General features: G+C 42.6%; 1 protein-coding gene across 4 annotated transcripts in view; it reads left to right on the top strand.

Annotated features, from left to right (window-relative positions):
* Positions 1-5,558: 5,558 nt before the first annotated feature.
* The window catches only part of LOC106821003 (ubiquitin-conjugating enzyme E2-24 kDa-like), a 14,873-nt gene continuing 4,245 nt past the window's right edge, over positions 5,559-16,186 (top strand). Inside the window, exons 1-3 of one of the 4 annotated variants that reach the window (XM_014825635.1) lie at positions 5,559-5,673; positions 7,293-7,449; positions 15,734-15,784. In XM_014825635.1, the coding sequence (XP_014681121.1) occupies positions 7,340-7,449; positions 15,734-15,784 (161 nt within the window). In that variant the 5' untranslated portion in view covers positions 5,559-5,673; positions 7,293-7,339. Of the gene's footprint in view, positions 5,674-5,716; positions 5,912-6,282; positions 6,482-7,292; positions 7,450-15,733; positions 15,785-16,186 lie in introns of those variants that run through there. The other 3 variants (XM_014825634.1, XM_014825633.1, XM_014825636.1) reach the window with 3 other exon arrangements.

The following is a 16,186-nucleotide window of genomic DNA, read 5'->3' as shown; positions in this document are numbered from 1 at the left end:
TAACATCGCAACTTCGAAGTCGATATTTCGTTAAAAAAATGTGAGCGTCTGCAGCAGCAGGCGCTCTCCTTCCCGCACACGTCACTCACCTCCGGACGCAAACAAACCGGGAGCCACACAGAAAGGAGGTACGGCGCACGGGACTGACGGGAGTGTTTCCCTGTCTGTAATCCAAGTCCCGTCTCCGGGTCCTTTATCTGTCAGACTGTGCGGGAGGCGGACATTAACGAGCAGTTAAAGTGATGAGTCGCTGTTGGTTGCGCAAGTGTTGGAATTAATTACTCATGCATCTACTTATCTGCCTATTCTTCGAGTTGGAGTCGAACTCACGAGAAAGTGAGCTATAGCCCTGTAGCATGCCCGAGAATACGAAAGAACTCTAGGCACGTGAATGTCGTCATAGCTGAAACTCTGCACTACCTTTTAATGAGAGCCCTTTGGTATCGTGACGATCTATTCACAGGTAGGCCTTTTCAGCCCGATCAGCTTTTTCTACTAATTTGATGAAATCGTACGGTGGCGGCGTTTTGTACAGTGACTAGTGGCATGCGTTTTATAGGTTATTTTTTACTCAAGCATGCTAGACCTTTTATAGATTCTCTCACGGCCGATGTTTTGCCCATATCCACTGGGCCGTACCGACTATATGGGGCATGACGAAATGTGAGGCTCTCTCTCGCTCTCCCGCGCGCGCTCCCTGTATTTCCCTTCTATTCCTTGTTCTTCCTCCTCTGTATATGATCTCTGTGGCGCTGTACGTCCTTGTTCCTCCCTAGCTGTTCCTACCGCCTCTTGATCTCTGCCCCTTTATCTGTCCTCTCTCTTTGCTCTTTCTTACCCCCCTCTTACACACACACACACACACACACACACACTCGCCCTCTTTTCTCTCTTTCTCATTCCCCATCCTCTTGCCCCGCTCTCGTTTTCTGCTCTCTCTCTCTCTCTCTCTCTCTCTCTCTCTCTCTCTCTCTCTCTCTCTCTCTCTCTCTCTCTCTCTCTCTCTCTCTCTCTCTCTCTCTCTCTCTCTCTCTCTCTCTCGCTCGCTCTTTCTCTCTCTCTCTCTCTTTCTCTCTCACTCTCTCTCTCTCACTCTCTCTCTCTCACTCTCTCTCTCTCTCTATCCCCGCTCCCTCCTATTGTGAAGGTACTGTCGTCGGCACTCCGATGTGTAGGGCGTAGCAACGGGTGTAGTCAGTGGTACTGTCAGTCTTGTCGATTGAAAAACTGTTGTTTGTGGGCCCTGCGCACGGTGAGGCTATAACCATGACTTGACATCGTGGGCATCTATCCCAGTAATAGGTACTGCAGCGCGTAGCCTTCGCTGCCTGACCAAGTGCAATGAAGATTGTAATAACTAGAGCTGGTACCAACCCAGGCGTGACGCCGACGCCGAGTACCGTGGATTCTAGACACAATAATGTAACCCAACACAAGAGAAGACAAGAGAAGTCTACTCCCGTGTTGGGTTATATTATTGTATCTACGTTGATCCCTGCGTTGAATGTCCACCCGGCCGATCGCACTCTGCTCTGCTGCCGGGTCCCTCTGTAGACTGAATTCAGAGTTCTGGCTGCCGGCACGACAGCGAGTACGAACGAGTTATTTAGGGAGTCTTTTCTGTATATAAAGCGGTGCTTGTCCGCTGCCAGGTCGAACAATGTAGCGTGTGGTCACGCCACGGCACGCTCACCCTACATGATGCGCGCGCGTGCATATAGCGAGTGTCGCGCTACGCAGCACACATGTTACGCGCTCCGACGACACGAGCCATGGTGATGAACCATGAACCCTGTGTTGACATGCCATACTGGACATCGTCATGACCTTACCATGTCCATCATCGCTGTACCATACCGTGATGCTGACGAGAAGCTTTTTTAGTGTAGTGTTCGCAAAGGACATGCGCCGGTGGTGCGAAGGCAGTGCATGCGTGCGTGTGTGTGGTACTCGCGCGCGTGCATGGATTGTGTTATAAGTGTGTAAGTCATGTAAAGTCGTGTCAAATCATACGAAAACCTCTTCACAGCTGTAAATTGCAATTTTGTGAAATTTGACACTAGCAGCTGACCGACCCACTAGAGAATGCTGCATTATACTGTTATTATAGGTCGTAGAACTCATTCAATTTCACAACTTGCCACCAATACGATATAGGAAGTATAGGATTCTATTTTATTTAACGATACAGCACGATATGCTTCCAATACCACTTACAAGGTTATGTTTTCGACCAGGTGTAAAAATCATGACGACTGATAACAATTAATAATATTTGTATCTTGCTGGTAACTATTATAATTGTGATGATGACATTGTTAAATAGAACTGGGAACATATTGTTTCAAGAAGCAAGAAACTTCTTTTAAAACTATGTATTTGTTTTTGTTTATGATATCTTGTTGTAGGTAGATATGTTAGTTTTGTGCGCGTTTCCCAAGCTATGACACACGTATGGGAGCACTTGCTCCACGTTACATCGTCGCAACTAGTGAGAGTATGTCCTCCATAGTGTCCGGGCACTTCTTAATAGTGCCACAGCACTCCAGTAGTCTCGCAGGACTCATTCCCTAATTTCCTAATGTCCCGAATTTCAGTAAACGTAGTTAATTGTCAGAAGAAATTAAAGTAAGTATGCGTTATTATGAGCGTACCTAAGCTAAACTTACAAAGCTAAACATAAAAAGACGCCGTTTAAACTTTAGTCAAAAATTAACATCTCCTTGCCTACTTAATTTCTCCTCCCGCTTTCTTAGAACTCATCCACGTCCCGCCCATCTCCTCTTGCATTTGCTTTGCCACAACTGTCACCTTCGTTTTGAATCGGTTATATTCAGACGTGCATTTCATTTGGCGGAACTCAAGAAGAAGGGCTACACCTGGAGGGAAATGGAGGGGAAGGCGACCAACCGAGCGACATGGCGGGAGTTCACAAATGACCTGTGTCTCCCATGAGACTGAAGGATTTCTACTCTACTGTATTGTATTTTATCGTACAAACCCAAAAAACGACCCTGCTGTAAAAGATGCTGACACGACGGTCAACACGGAGACGGGGTGAACATGAGCTCGAATTACACGATTTGGGGGCGCGAGCAGCAATCGGACGACAACTGGGTGACGTCATGACTACTAACCGCGTGCAACAGCGGCCTATAAAAATTGCGCGTTTATGGGGCGCTGCGTGCAGTGAAGCGGCAGAGCCGTATATAGACGGCTCTATCTACGTATATACGGTATATCTCTATATACGGCTCAGTTAAACGGACTAACCACACACCGTCGCGGTGTCGCCTACGTTCTCACACGCCGTCATCGTCCTCATCTGTACAGATATGGCATCGATACATGCACCTCGTTAACTTATTGCTTTCACTCTACAGTATAATCATCAATAGCGTTGTAGCCATGCTAGACAACTAATTTGTGATTGTTAGTACAGCCGATTTGTATCCGAGTTACCCGGGGAGTTGCCCGGGATAGAATATTTGATTGGATACAAATAAAGGCGGTTATGTAACACCACTAGCGGTATTATTGCATGAAATCCAATCTATATAGATATATCCACATATGATATTGGATATAATATTATATATATCAGGAGTAGATAATAGGTTATCTACTCCTGATATATATATATATATGTATATATATATATATATATATATATATATAACAGAACACGCTGGACTTTGTATAAAGATGCTTATAACGAGGGGCACAGGTCGGTGGAGCGATAGGTAACATCAGCGTAATCGCTATGAGCGCGTGACGAATGCTGTATTACATTTTTTACACGTACAAGTGTAATTAAGTCTTTACATCCAATCACATGGTAACTTTTCGCCTGGTTCACTAATGCAGACATGTAGCAGCACAATGAAATACCATCAGATCCTGCTGTGTGTAATCGTTGAAAAACTAGTCTGATATAAACTATTGCGTGGGGTTATTGTTGTTTGATGTTTACGGCCCAATAATGGTTAGCAGTATTTTATGGGAAATTTTGCATCACATATATATATACTTGCCATGAGAAACCACATGATATGCATGAACACAATAAACATTTTCTGTACACTGCAGTCTGCATTCGACGGAGCGGCCGTCGGAAATCGCAACATCGAAAACATGTGAAATCAGGTATTCAATATTCTCTGGAAGATGTTACTTTATAACAACTCACACGATATTTAGGGATCTCACACTATGCATAAACAGAACTCAATAGAGTGTGCCGCTACTTGGCGTGAGTAAGTTACACATTTCTTAGACAACGCTATTGATAGAACGTAGGCCTATCCACTTAGGTACAAAGAGTTACGAATGAATTAAAACATATACGTACACAGATGAGGATGCAGTTATTTGTGATGCTAATATGGTTCTTTCAATAGTACTAAAACGTGTAAAATTGGTAATTAAACGCCTTCCTAAATTAATAATGATTAGGTTTTCATTGTTTCCGTTCGGGTTTGTCTGCATGTGTTCTATAAACGCTAACAGTAGCCTACACGTACATAATAGTTTACTGTGATATTGTAGTCTTCGAAATCGATCGTTGCCGGCTCATCAATATTTATGTTTTTTCATAAAACCTTCGTCTATTACGTTTCGCTTTCCATATTCTATAAAGCATAACACGAAGCGGTGCACTTGAACATAACGATTCCAGTTGCGAAATTCAATTAGAAATGTTGAAACTTCATTTATGGCTATCGTCCGGTTTGAAGCTCCTGTATTTGCAATAGCAGAGCTGGCACGCATTTACAGGACGCCTGTCTAAGTCTAAGTCTTCGTCTTCGTAAAGGTCGAATGCTCCCGGTTTAACCTGACCTATCCCTGCATTTTTATTACACTAGGGCCTATACATATATATATCTGATCCCGCAAATCAGTCATTTGCATATTTATCGCATAGCGACAGCATCTGACGTACACTACTAAAAATGGCATAGTTGGTCATCGAAATGTAAGCGGCTATTATCCCTATCTAAAATTATTACGCGAATGGGGTATTTCACACGATTACTGAATTATTGCATGTATCGCTAGCGGCCAGCTGCTCTTCCAGCTTACACGCACTGATTGACACCAACCATATATCTACTTACGTACCTACATTTTGTGCAATGATGAGTCATTCTGCACACGCGCAGCTAACCAGGCCAGGCCGTAAAGTATACTGCAAATGAATTTATAAACCAGTGCAATGTTAGAGAAGGGAAATTATATTCAATTGATACGAACCACTCACTTTTTGCATTGCAAGAAGAGAAAATATATAGTGCGCCCCTCAACAAGATGCGCCGGTAATATTATGATTCAATGGACGTTCCCGCTTTTACATCAATCTATGGTTCACCCCCTATGTTTGCCAAATCCTATACGACGACTATCTTATTTCTTATTTTAAATATGACGGATGTTACATATATCGCGCCCTATATGTTTTTTAGGACTTTTAAGGATTTTAGCAAAATGAACTATGTTACAATTTTGCAGCAGTTTTACGATGATTCCTTTCAAACTAAAACGTCAAAATATATGCAGCGGGAGGTAGTCGGAACAGCCATGGTGGAGTTCAGGGCACGCGGCGGAGATAGCTAGTGTACTCTCTTCGTTTTCAAGGACGATTTCTACTAGAATTTAACGATTTTCTTCTTTGAGGTAAGTGTAGTAGTGCTCAAGTATACATATAACCAGATGACGTAAACGTTTCTGCGTTATATGCATGGTATATTGTGAAATTGTGATCCTATTTCAACGTAAGCGATTTCCCGTGCATGTTGTGCGATCGTGCTGTATTTCCTGTGGCAGGTCCTTTGTTTGGAAAACTCCACGTAGCAGTTCGGAATGTAGCGCATCCAGAGACGATTGGTCTTTGTTATTTCTCGTCTGTATATGTGTAAGATTCTTTATTGCTTTTACGTTATTCTTTCACCTTTATGATATAGCTTCAATAGTTCCTGCGTATGATAGTGTTCGAATGTAGAATCATTTGCCTTCGCCAAGGCAAATCTAAGTACTAAGGCTCAGTTTCTAGTAGCCTACTAGTACTACTACTAGTAGTAGTTCTCTAGTCGAGGGATGGAAACTAGAAAACGTTGGTCAGTGCTCCTCAGTTACAGCTTACTAAGCATATTATTCTATGTTTGTACTTACTGCCCCGAGTGGTTGTGTAGGCCTATATAAGTATAAATGCGTTTTATCCATCTTCTTTTCATCTAACCTGTCATTGCAAGTCATGTAAATAACTAGGTCTCGTCTACTGTAAAAGGATTGTAAATTTTCTACGTGAAAGCAAAACACAGCAGCAAGTTTCAATGTCATATGAGGAAGTAGTTGCAGAGTGTAGTGCATCGATTATTTTTGTGTTTCTACATGTAAGAGGCCAGTATAATGAAGTGACCAATGTGAAAGGCCAGTCATTGAATAATTAGTCATCGTCGAGTGTATATAGGTCAGGACTGTATAGGTAGGTAAACGTCTACGTTAATATTATAGGGTAGAGATTGTGAACATGAATGATAATTAGTGGGATATGTGACATAATTACTAATAACTGCATTTAAATTTTGGTTGTGGTATTTGTTTGATTTCGAGTATAATACTAATAGGGTTATGTCTGCAGTATTTATTTCTATGTGAAGGCAAGAACAATCATAGTCCCATGTAGCTCTGCATTTATAGGTAACCTACTTGAAAAAAATATTTGGCTATGTATCAAAGTTCATAACCACCTCAGATAAATGTACAACTACAGAGTCTACACTTAATTATCCTATCCAATATGAGTTAAGTTACAAATGTTTTGCATATGACATGAAAGTAAGTACTAGTAGAACTAATCATATGTTATGCAAGCCTGTATTACACTTAGTGTGCATGTAGAAATAACTTTAAAATAAATAATAAATAAATACCAAATTTGGGATAAAACCTCTGGCCTACTACTTTATGTGAACATATACTACCACTTACACATATACATTGATTAAATCAGTGTGCACTGTCTGAGTTGACATGTTACCTGTCTGTGGTATTTGAAGTCATTTGGTGGTGGCTTCTACATTTTTATTGCAAGTATGCATTCACTGTGGCCCCATGGTCTAAAGAAGCATGCAGACTACCTGCATTAATTAGGTAATGTGCTTTGTAGAAGTTCAGGCACTATATATATTCTGGTAAATTCTGAAGAGAGACAACAAAAACAAGCGTTGTCACCCCATGCTTAGAAGCAGTGTGAAAACTGTAACATACGATGTCTCGATTTTACCCATTTCTAGTGAGTATGTTTACCATCCTCACCTAGGTACATAGACCAGCATCAGTGATGATGGCAAGCACGTCCCGTGGGTCCGGAGAGTCTAGCCGAGGTGGCAAGGGCAAGGGAAAAACCGTGGAAAAGGTTAACAACAAGGCTATGTCCACCAGTGCTAAACGGTAGGTGTAATGTATGGTGTACGCCATGTAGGAGATAAACTATATGTTTACCTATACTATTGTTTAATTTAGGAGTGTGTGTCTGTATGCATATTAGGTGTACTCCTTTTGGATGTTTGCATGTGGGGGGGGGTTCGTGAATGTGTTCATTCATGTGTGTGCGTGTGGGCATTTTAAAAGCATGCTGACTTCGTATGCGTTTGCTGTGATAGAAATTAACTGGATGTGCGAGCTAGCCAAGGTGTAGAATTTGGAATCTAGAATATTAATCACTTAGTGTTACTATGTGCATGGTATGAATTTGGTAGGTTGTACTGTGTGTACTCTTGGGTAAAAACGTCTATTAATTTTATACAAGCGATGCATATGTTTCATGCTATTGTAACGTTGAATTATATTTGAATGCATAAAAGATGATATAGAAATACAAACTTGTGTGGTAACCTGAATAAACTTTAATATATGCTCGCACACGGTGTGTCCATCTTGCACAAATGGACAAAGAAACGCGCGTAAGCACGTGTGCTCAGTCTCGCAATCACAACCAACTCCTACATCTCTGTCTCCCCCCTCTCTCTAATCTCTCTTCTATATATTACCCCCAAAACCCCTACATTCTGAGCGCACATGTCACCCGTTATCCCAGACCGCGTCCTACCTCCATTTCACAATGACCTTAGAAACGCCCGACCTAAAACACGTTTACAATTCTCCCTATAACATCAATGTAGCTGCAACAAGATGCGCGACGCTGTGTCTAGATAGACTATTACTAAGACAACCCCTAGTCTAGCTCCACTGACTAATTCATGCAACATTTGTAAAACATATGTTACACTATATTGTATGAATACACTGTCAAATCTGTGTATTTATATATGCGAGTCTCATATGGAGACAGGGAATATAATACTAGTTTGCATTGTAATGGATGGAAGCCAGCTGTGAAGCTTCTAGCTATCTACTATATTTGCATACTGCTATTCTCCTTATATCTTGTTATCTATCCCCTCTCTCTATAATGTTCTTTATAGTGTTATTACTTTGTATATCATAGTGTATTATTGCATCCGAGTAAATCATTTAAAAGTACAATGTAATAAGGTGCTGGTGGTGAACTTCATTGTACACCTTTTATGTACTTATTTATGCTCAAGCAGACATAACCGTCAATGCCGTTTTACGAATGTACATGGCATTATTTACCAACACATCTTGGGTTTTTTGGCAGCTTGTGTGTGGGTGACTGGGTGTGAAGTGCTGCTGACGTAGTGGGTGACTGGGTGTGAAGTGCTGCTGACGTAGTGGGTCACCTCGTATCATATTTTACAATGTTCACATTCCCAAAAATTTGTGAACTTTCTAAAACAACTAGAATCATATTCAAAATGTTATTATAATAGTCTGTGTAAGCAAGCTTTACAGATGCTTTACACGAACTGTAGTCATTTAACGATTCAGTCGTACTGCTCTGTGTTAGGGTCTTGCTTAATAACATCAGAAGAGTTCATTACGCCATCATTATGCCATTACGTTCAATTCAAATGTCCAGGACTACTGCAAATGAACCGAACAACGTGTGTCTGTATTATGTTCTGCATAGCTTCGGCTGTTTCTCGTGGGAATGAGAGCGAGAACCATGTGATCATAATAGTTATTAAGTAATTACATGATCGCATTTCGACTCGTTATTAACAGTGAACCCCTATTATGCTCATGAAATTTTTTACTAGAAATGCTGGTAAAATCGATTCCAAGCTCATGTTTCTATAATGCTGTGGCATCATTTATCCTTTTCTCTTTCCAAGTAGATGTAAGCTGTAGCTTTTACTGAGGGGAGCGTGCTGATTTCACGAGGGTGGCGATTTCATGCACTACTAAAACCACAAGGGATTAGAAAATGTACAAACATATAATTGTGTCACACAGTGAGGATGATTACGAAGTGTTTCTAAATATATATATAAGGTAGAAACAAGGCATCGTAGTCGTTGAGTCAGTCTTCCAAGCCAATGCTTTGGGGCTAACCTCGGCAAATGTTACAGAATTGAATGTGGGGATAGCTAGTTATTTGAAATTTAGGACAGCATGCGGGTTTTGGATATGCGGTAAGCTTGTGTACGTGTTTGCGTGCGTGCGTGCGTGTTATCATGCATATATTCAAAAGCTAATAATGCAGATAATAAACGTTATTAGCTCTTCATCTCACCCAGTGGAATCCGTGGTCAGCAGGAACATTGTATAAGAGAGCACATGCAGTGACGTGTTGTAGAGTAGGTGCGCGTCTGCATGTACGTGAGGCATTTCATTTATACCTCACCATCATAGGTTCTGGTTTCACACTGACATCCAGCTTCTTGTTAAACTGCTACGATGGGTGCGGATTTGTTGCCATTGAATGTTGGCAATGCACGCCGAATCCGGTAAACATGAATAATGAATCAATAACTTGGGTGCCATATAAGTACGTGGGAGGTGCACCGGGGTGTAGTGCATGGTCTCAAAATGATGACACGTAGTTATGATGCGCGTGTATTTTCATGCATTGCGTCTTTATGGCATATTATTCACATATATTGTGTTACATTATAATGGCATTATATTATATTATGTTGGCGGTGCCTGTGTGCCATGTTTGTGTTTGTGTGTGAGGGAAGGATGGAAGACGGGAGAGGAAGGGCCGTTAATGCACGGTCCGGGAAATAATAGATTGTACACGATTGTGCAAATTGGTGTGGTACAATCATGTGTGGCATAGTAGCTTCTAACGGTCTAACCTATAAATGCGATTACAGTTGTACTGCCCCCACACTGTCAGGTCGCAAGTGGTTTACAGTGCATGCGCTTGGACACGTGCTGCATATAAAACAAGAGTTGTTGAAGCGTGCTAGTGAGATGCGTGTACTGTGCTTCAATATTAGCATGTATTGAAACGGCAGGAGTTTGGCTCTTCAGTGGGATTTGCTCTCAATCACATGTCAAACCATAGCGACTGCATGCGTGTGCGTGCGTGGATCGTGTATGCCGGATTTACAGACACACGTAAACTAGCTACACTATGTCAGTGGCTGTATCCGATTGAGTAGATGACAGACTGTAGTTAGTAGCCTACCGATTGAATTTGCAGCTATGTGAAACTGAGTAGCTCGGCCATCCTACCTTCGTGAGTATAGTAGTCAGGGTTTTGCATAATATGACTTGTAACCGCTCTGCACAGAGTAATCTTGACGGGACAGACGGCAGACCTCGCGTAGTCGGGTAGCGCACAGCTGCATAATATTTACCAGCAGATCGGCGGCAGTACTAGCGGCTTTCTACGGAAACCTGTGCAGCATGAGACTGAGTAGATGACTGATCAGACGCGGCCTTATGATAATGCTGTACTCCTGCTGTAGCCGAGTGGACGGACAGCACGGGAGCTTTCTTGTCTTTAGCTTTTTTTCTGATATGTAGTGAGCTCCCTGTCATTATGTTATTATATGTTTGTAGCAGTGGGGGCAGGGTGTGGGCTAGAGCAGCGACTTAGGGGTAAGTGTCATGGGCTATGACGAGTGTATCACTTAGTTGCTGTATCCGTAGAGATAACGAGAGATTAGAGCTGCCTTGTATGATCATGCATGCTGCTGATGCTTCGTGATGTGCTCTTGTGCGTACGTGCGTGCCTGTGTGCGTCATTTCTATGTAGATGACTTCATGTAGCGCATAAATTATTAATGTAATTGCATTCATTTCCCCTATTATGTTCTCGTGGTGGTTCTTGATGGTATTGCGGTGATGCTCTTGTGTTCAAATTTAGCTTTAATTTAAAAAAATTATTTTGACGACTCGTTACATTTTGAAAGAAACATCTTCTTGTAAACCACGCTATGAAATAATAACGTTCCGTGCCTAACGTAATATTTTGGCATCGTGATCGCTTGACTTCAATAGACCGTCGGTATTATACACTGTTCTCGGCGCTGTTATTTTGATACCAGCTGCTTCGGCCACTTTGTGGGTGCCTAGATGCGAGTCGCTGCAACGCAGACGCAGTGCACACTACTCCGCTGGCCACACTCACACTCACAGCGCGAGACGGTGCATCTGGCGTACGGCTGTGCAGAAACAGGCAGTACGGTTGTAAAAAAACTACGCCCGATCGGAGGAGCGCCTTTGGATCTGACACCTCTCGTGTATCCGTGCACGGTGCTGTCCGAATTGTTCCAGTTTTTGCCCTAGTGCGGCTGCCGAGTTTAAATGACATCAGTGCTGCTGCGTGAAGATGCAAGGGCGCGTGACTACAGCACGCTATGTAGGGTAGCAAGACAAAGTGTCAGGATAAAAAAAAATGCATTCGGACAAAACGTCAGGAAACCGCATGCTAATTTTCACAGCGCCAGACAGTGCTAGCTTTGCGTAGTATTCATTGAAAGCGTTAGGAAGAAAGATGGAAGGAGAGAGAAGGCAGAGGTGAGAAAGCAGAGGCAATGAGAGGACGAAAATGAATACCAGGTTATCTCCTATTACGTCTGCTGCCTTATTAGTTTCCTCTTCTCACATGCTCCCTTCTGTCGTGCCCCCTTGTTGTTTGGTTCCTTCAGCTAGTCTCTTTGCTGTCCTTGCCTAAGCCACAGGCTTAGCACTTCATTCTGCTCAACCCTTCCTTTCTCTTCTGCCCCTTCTCTCATCTTCAGTATCAATACCCTCCTGACCTCCTCACATCTGTTTTCTCTAATTACTTTCTCTGTGTCTTCCTTCTTTCTGTGCCCCTTTCTTACCTTTGTCAGTGTCCTCCTCGTCACCTTAAATCTCTGCTCGTTGGCTCCCCTAAACCCTTTCCACTTCACCTTTCCCCGGTCGTTCATATTCCGTCTCAGCATCATATTTAGGTAATATGTCCTATGCTGGGAAAAATATTGTAACATACTACTTGTGTTTCGCCACCTAACCACCATTTTGACATTTTTAACGAGTGAGGATATATAGGTATCTAATCTCTACACATTCACAACATCTTAGGGGGGTGTTAATTATCCCCACGTCCTGCAAAAGTGGAATTACCCCGTGTTCAGTCATCGTCTGCCATTACAGTAGCGCTTCATTTCCTGCTGTAATGACATCAGTATTCATCGCGTAGCATCCACCTATACGATCCCCGGGCATTTACGGTGCGGTGGGAGTGGGTGGGTGGGGGGCGGGGGTGTCGGAGCGTGTTCCTGCTTCACGTCGAAACAACATGTTTACAGTATTACTCCGATCGAAGGTGAATCCGTAGTATCATGACCAGGGGCGTAAATCCCGGGGGGGATGCATCCCCCCGCTCTTAAAGGAGGGGGGGATGGCCTGTACAAATATCTCCCCTTGAGATTCAAAAAAAAAGAGGAAAAAAAGAAAAAGAATAGCCAAAAAGTCTATGGTTGCAAACATACAAAAACACGTGAAATTGTGAGAAATTGCAATTCTTACCTGTGTTTTAATACATGTATTAGTACTATAGTAACTGTGTACGCTCTCTGAAAAGTCATGAAAAGTGTTTTGAATCCTAACTTGTAGGGTTGAGTCTAGGGTTGAGATAGTGGCATCAGACATGAGAATATGGGCCACAGTATGCCTCAGATTGCAGGAAAATGGCTTAAATATTTCAAAATTTTCTGGGGGGCTATGCCCCAGACCCCCCTAGCACTGGCGTGCCTGCGGCAGCCAAAGTTAATTTCGCCCCCGGCTATCGCCGATCGTCGCCCCCACTCCTCGGTACGGATTTACGCCCCTGATCATGACATTACCGGCTTATATAATATACTGTCTTCGTCGCCCGCTCGCTTCGCTCTCGCATGTCATACGTGTCATACGTCAGTCTGTTGCGTACGTACCAACAACAAAGATACATCGGAAAGGAGTCGTTTGCAGAAAACCTGCTAGTCCAGATGGTCGTAGAGAGACTTGGAGGGATTCGTTGTGAGGTGGACACGTTATAGTGGACATTGCACCGCACGACAGGCGTAACCTGAACGATCCCGAGCTTGTCCATCACATACAGTTTAAATTTGCTGCAGATTGCGTGCGTACTTGCGAGTGTGTGTGCGTACGTTCTTGCTTACGCGTGTGTGCGTGCGTGTGCGTGCGTGCGTAATCCTTGTGCTTCTGTAGACGTTATTCCCTAGCCCACGGGGCGTAGCTATACGTATATATATATATATCTATATGGCGCGTAGAGACAGTGAGCAGGAATTGTGCACATGGGACTATTGGCTACATGCAGCTGTGGAGATCAATAACAACTATGTACTTAGAAAGTAATCTGGCCTTCAGCACTACCATAATGCTGCAGTGCATGTCTACTGTTCAATAGCAGCCGTCTGTAGTATTGCTATGCAATCAGGTTACGGCTCTTCTCTGCGATTGTTAATGTAGAGCCTATGGACAGTTGTGAATGTGAGTGGGTGGGAGAGCGTGTGTAAATTAACAGTATTACTGTAATGGTTGTTTCAAGGTCTGTCCAGCCACTGGCAAACGCTTGTACATGTACGTGCATCATAGACACGCGCCTCGACATACGCGTAGACACTAAACCGGCGGTATTTTCGGAAGTCTGCAGGGTTTTTAGAAATCATTATTTTTATCGTGTTGGTCCTTTCATCGTGGCCTGCGTAGATTGATCTGATAACACAGCAGGCTTTGAGGGAGTTTACATTGACATTGATAACGTTTCTAAGAATTTCTAGTTTGATTTGATTTGAGCTGAACCGATGCCGTGCTAAAACACATGCAGACACGCACGCATGCACATGCACGCACTTTTGTAGAGACGCGTGTGTACGCACGGCTGCCAAGAACACGTACTCGCGCACGCACGCACGCACGTACTCGCGCACGCACGCACGCGAGCGTACTGGTGCATGACACATTTGTACTGTACAGTCAGAGTGCCAGGTGATCTCGTATAATAGTGTGCTGCTGAACTGCGTGAAAATTAGCACTAGGCTAGCAGTGTGCGTGATATCACAAAATCGGTATATTTATATTGGGTAACAAATTTGTGTGAGCATGTAGCGTGAATGACGCTCGAACGTGGATAAGTTGTGTTAGTGAAGAGTATGGATTATAGTATAGGTTGTCGCACCAAACCTGAGAACCCGCGGATATCAGAAAAATGCCAAGGTTCGCGTCTGGTGTCCCACCAACAGTCAATGAACCTGCAAACAGACATAAGCTCGTACTGCACATGGATACAGCTAACAAGGGAGTATACACCCGGACGTACGCACGCACTCATGCACGCACGCACTCGCCTGGCCTGTAGTCATTCACTAATTGATGAGTGGAAGGCCTGTATGGCTGATGATATGTATTAAGTTGAAACTTTTGCTATGTTTCATGTAGCTTCTACTCTTTATTTCGTAATTCACTAGCAAACCACCATATCAGTATGCTGCCATTGAATGCCTCCTTTGTGGATCTGTGCTCCATGAGTAATGAGCACCAAATTTGATACAGAGAAATGCAAAAATGGAGGCTGCAGTGAGACTGCACATACTAATCAGTGTTAAGTGAGCGAAAGTCATACTAAGGTCAAGCAATAGCTTTCATGTGCAAACACTTACGTCTGTAAGAGTGCAACTGTTTATCAGTGTAGGGAGGGGAACATCTAGATAATGCTAAACGAGAACATGATGAGTTTAGATTGCTTTGTTATCTGTTTCATCGATTATTTTGCTCTCACTTGGTTTTATATATTGCAAGTTTGGGTTAGATATAGCAGGGTTTGACATAAAGGGAAGATGTGGGTTACTTATTAATGTATTTTTCCATATTGAATTCCATTTGAATGTATATTTAGACTTGCTTTTGCTGATATTTGAGTAGCAACATTCAAATCGTGTTTTCCAGAGTTTATTAATAAAATTAATTCTGGTAGTCTAACAAGGTCAAACACCATGCACAGCAGTACGTGTGCATTTAATTAATAGATCTTGTGAACCAGTTCTTAGTTGACCAGTATATTTGAATGCAGCGAGAAGAGATCAATCAGCATTCTGTGCTATGAATATTGAGTATTTTGTGATTATAGAACTTTATCAGTTCATTAATAATTTTCGGTAGTGAAACCAAAATGCTGGCTGTAAGCATATTGGTGTCATCAGCTGCATATATAATGGCATGACCTTGATTCATTGGTGAAAGTTCAAACTGTTGATATTGAGTGTCAGCACAGTTGTCAAACATTATTTCGTTTACTATGATGCATGACAAGAAGAATTAGGTATCATCTATTCTTTATATGATGTTGGTTTTGTGTCACTTTCAGGATTCAGAAGGAGCTCGCAGAAATCACACTTGACCCACCTCCCAACTGCAGGTAAGTGTAGCGGCTATGTATGACTCAGCCGGTTACAATGCCGTGACCGTGTTAAGATCCTCGCCGTAAACACGGGTAGACAGAGTTAAACATAGTGTAGACATGAATTGTAAATGCTGGTCTGAACGATCACGAGTGTTATCAGAGGTGCGTGACAGAACAGAAGTGTGCTACACTGGTAGCATTGTATGCAGGGCTGTACAAAAGCATATAGAGTGGTTGGTGGTGGAGCAAATGCTCTCCCAATGAATTTGGAATAGCTTATTCTATAGCAAAAAAAAAGATACCGAGTGAATGCATAAATAATCTCTAGAGAGTAGCTAATTTTTCCTTTGCCCATCACATTAGTACTGCCCTATTATTGTTACACAGTCTCATATATATATATATATATATATATAT

The sequence above is a fragment of the Priapulus caudatus genome, unplaced genomic scaffold (genome assembly GCF_000485595.1).
Source record: "Priapulus caudatus unplaced genomic scaffold, Priapulus_caudatus-5.0.1 Scaffold55, whole genome shotgun sequence".
NCBI classification, from domain to species: domain Eukaryota; kingdom Metazoa; phylum Priapulida; class Priapulimorpha; order Priapulimorphida; family Priapulidae; genus Priapulus; species Priapulus caudatus.
Note: the sequence above shows the minus strand (reverse complement) of the source record. Positions and strands in the feature narration are given on the sequence as shown.